Source organism: Mastomys coucha, unplaced genomic scaffold, assembly GCF_008632895.1.
Source record: "Mastomys coucha isolate ucsf_1 unplaced genomic scaffold, UCSF_Mcou_1 pScaffold21, whole genome shotgun sequence".
In the NCBI taxonomy this organism is placed as follows: domain Eukaryota; kingdom Metazoa; phylum Chordata; class Mammalia; order Rodentia; family Muridae; genus Mastomys; species Mastomys coucha.
The window spans coordinates 142606209-142606980 of NW_022196904.1; the positions used below are offsets into that span (position 1 = coordinate 142606209).

Genomic DNA, 772 nt, shown 5'->3' on the forward strand with positions numbered 1-772 from the left:
TCACTTATGTAGCAGGAGAAAAATACACAGGAGGAGAAAAATAGCCAGGAAGTAGACCAGGAATACTGTATGCCAGATATGCTACTTCAAAATTCTACAAAATTCTATTGTAAGCCAGCAACTGCTTCCTGGAGCTAAAGAATGCTGTTCCTACTGACCTCATGTGTGTTAACTCACAAAAGCAGTGACCTAGGGGCATGTTTTGCTTAAGTATGTATGTCTTCTTTCTACTGCTAGCCCACGCCCCTTGATTGTGAAAATCTGAATACATTTCCATGTGTCCCAATGCTTCTGTGATTCTGGGCCACTGTCATATATGCAGATCTTCACTCAAAGCCAATCTGTCAGTTTCTGGATATTCAGCTCTCAACAGGAGCAAAGTAATTTGGACAAAGTCCTTGACATTTTGCTTCAAGTAAGGCATTTACACAGAAGACTGATGCTCTAAAGTTTAACTGCAAATACATTACTGAGCTGCCACAGAAAGAATGTTCTAGGTTTGCAACACCTCATGATCCAAGAAGTGGTCCAGACCCCACTCAGTGGGATGCTTGATTCAACTTAGTAGGCACAGTGTAGACATTCGTAAAGGGGACACTATCAGGTATGGAAATGGAAGCAATGACTATACTGGGTTACCTAATGACATTTTAATTCATTCCACAGGTTCTTGTAGTGCTACCATCAAATTCTGCTGTGACAATGACGGCACCCCCTATGACACTTCAGCCATTATCATCATCAGAACACCAAGGGAAAAATGTTCCAGAAA

At 41.5% G+C, this 772-nt stretch overlaps 1 protein-coding gene across 1 annotated transcript in view; it reads left to right on the forward strand.

The window, feature by feature from the left end:
• LOC116101407 (membrane-spanning 4-domains subfamily A member 4D-like) overlaps nt 1-772 on the forward strand; it is an 11207-nt gene that overhangs the window by 8288 nt on the left and 2147 nt on the right. The window contains exon 5 of the mRNA XM_031384984.1: nt 667-743. Coding sequence (XP_031240844.1) covers nt 667-743 — 77 coding nt within the window. The remainder of the gene's footprint in view (nt 1-666; nt 744-772) is intronic.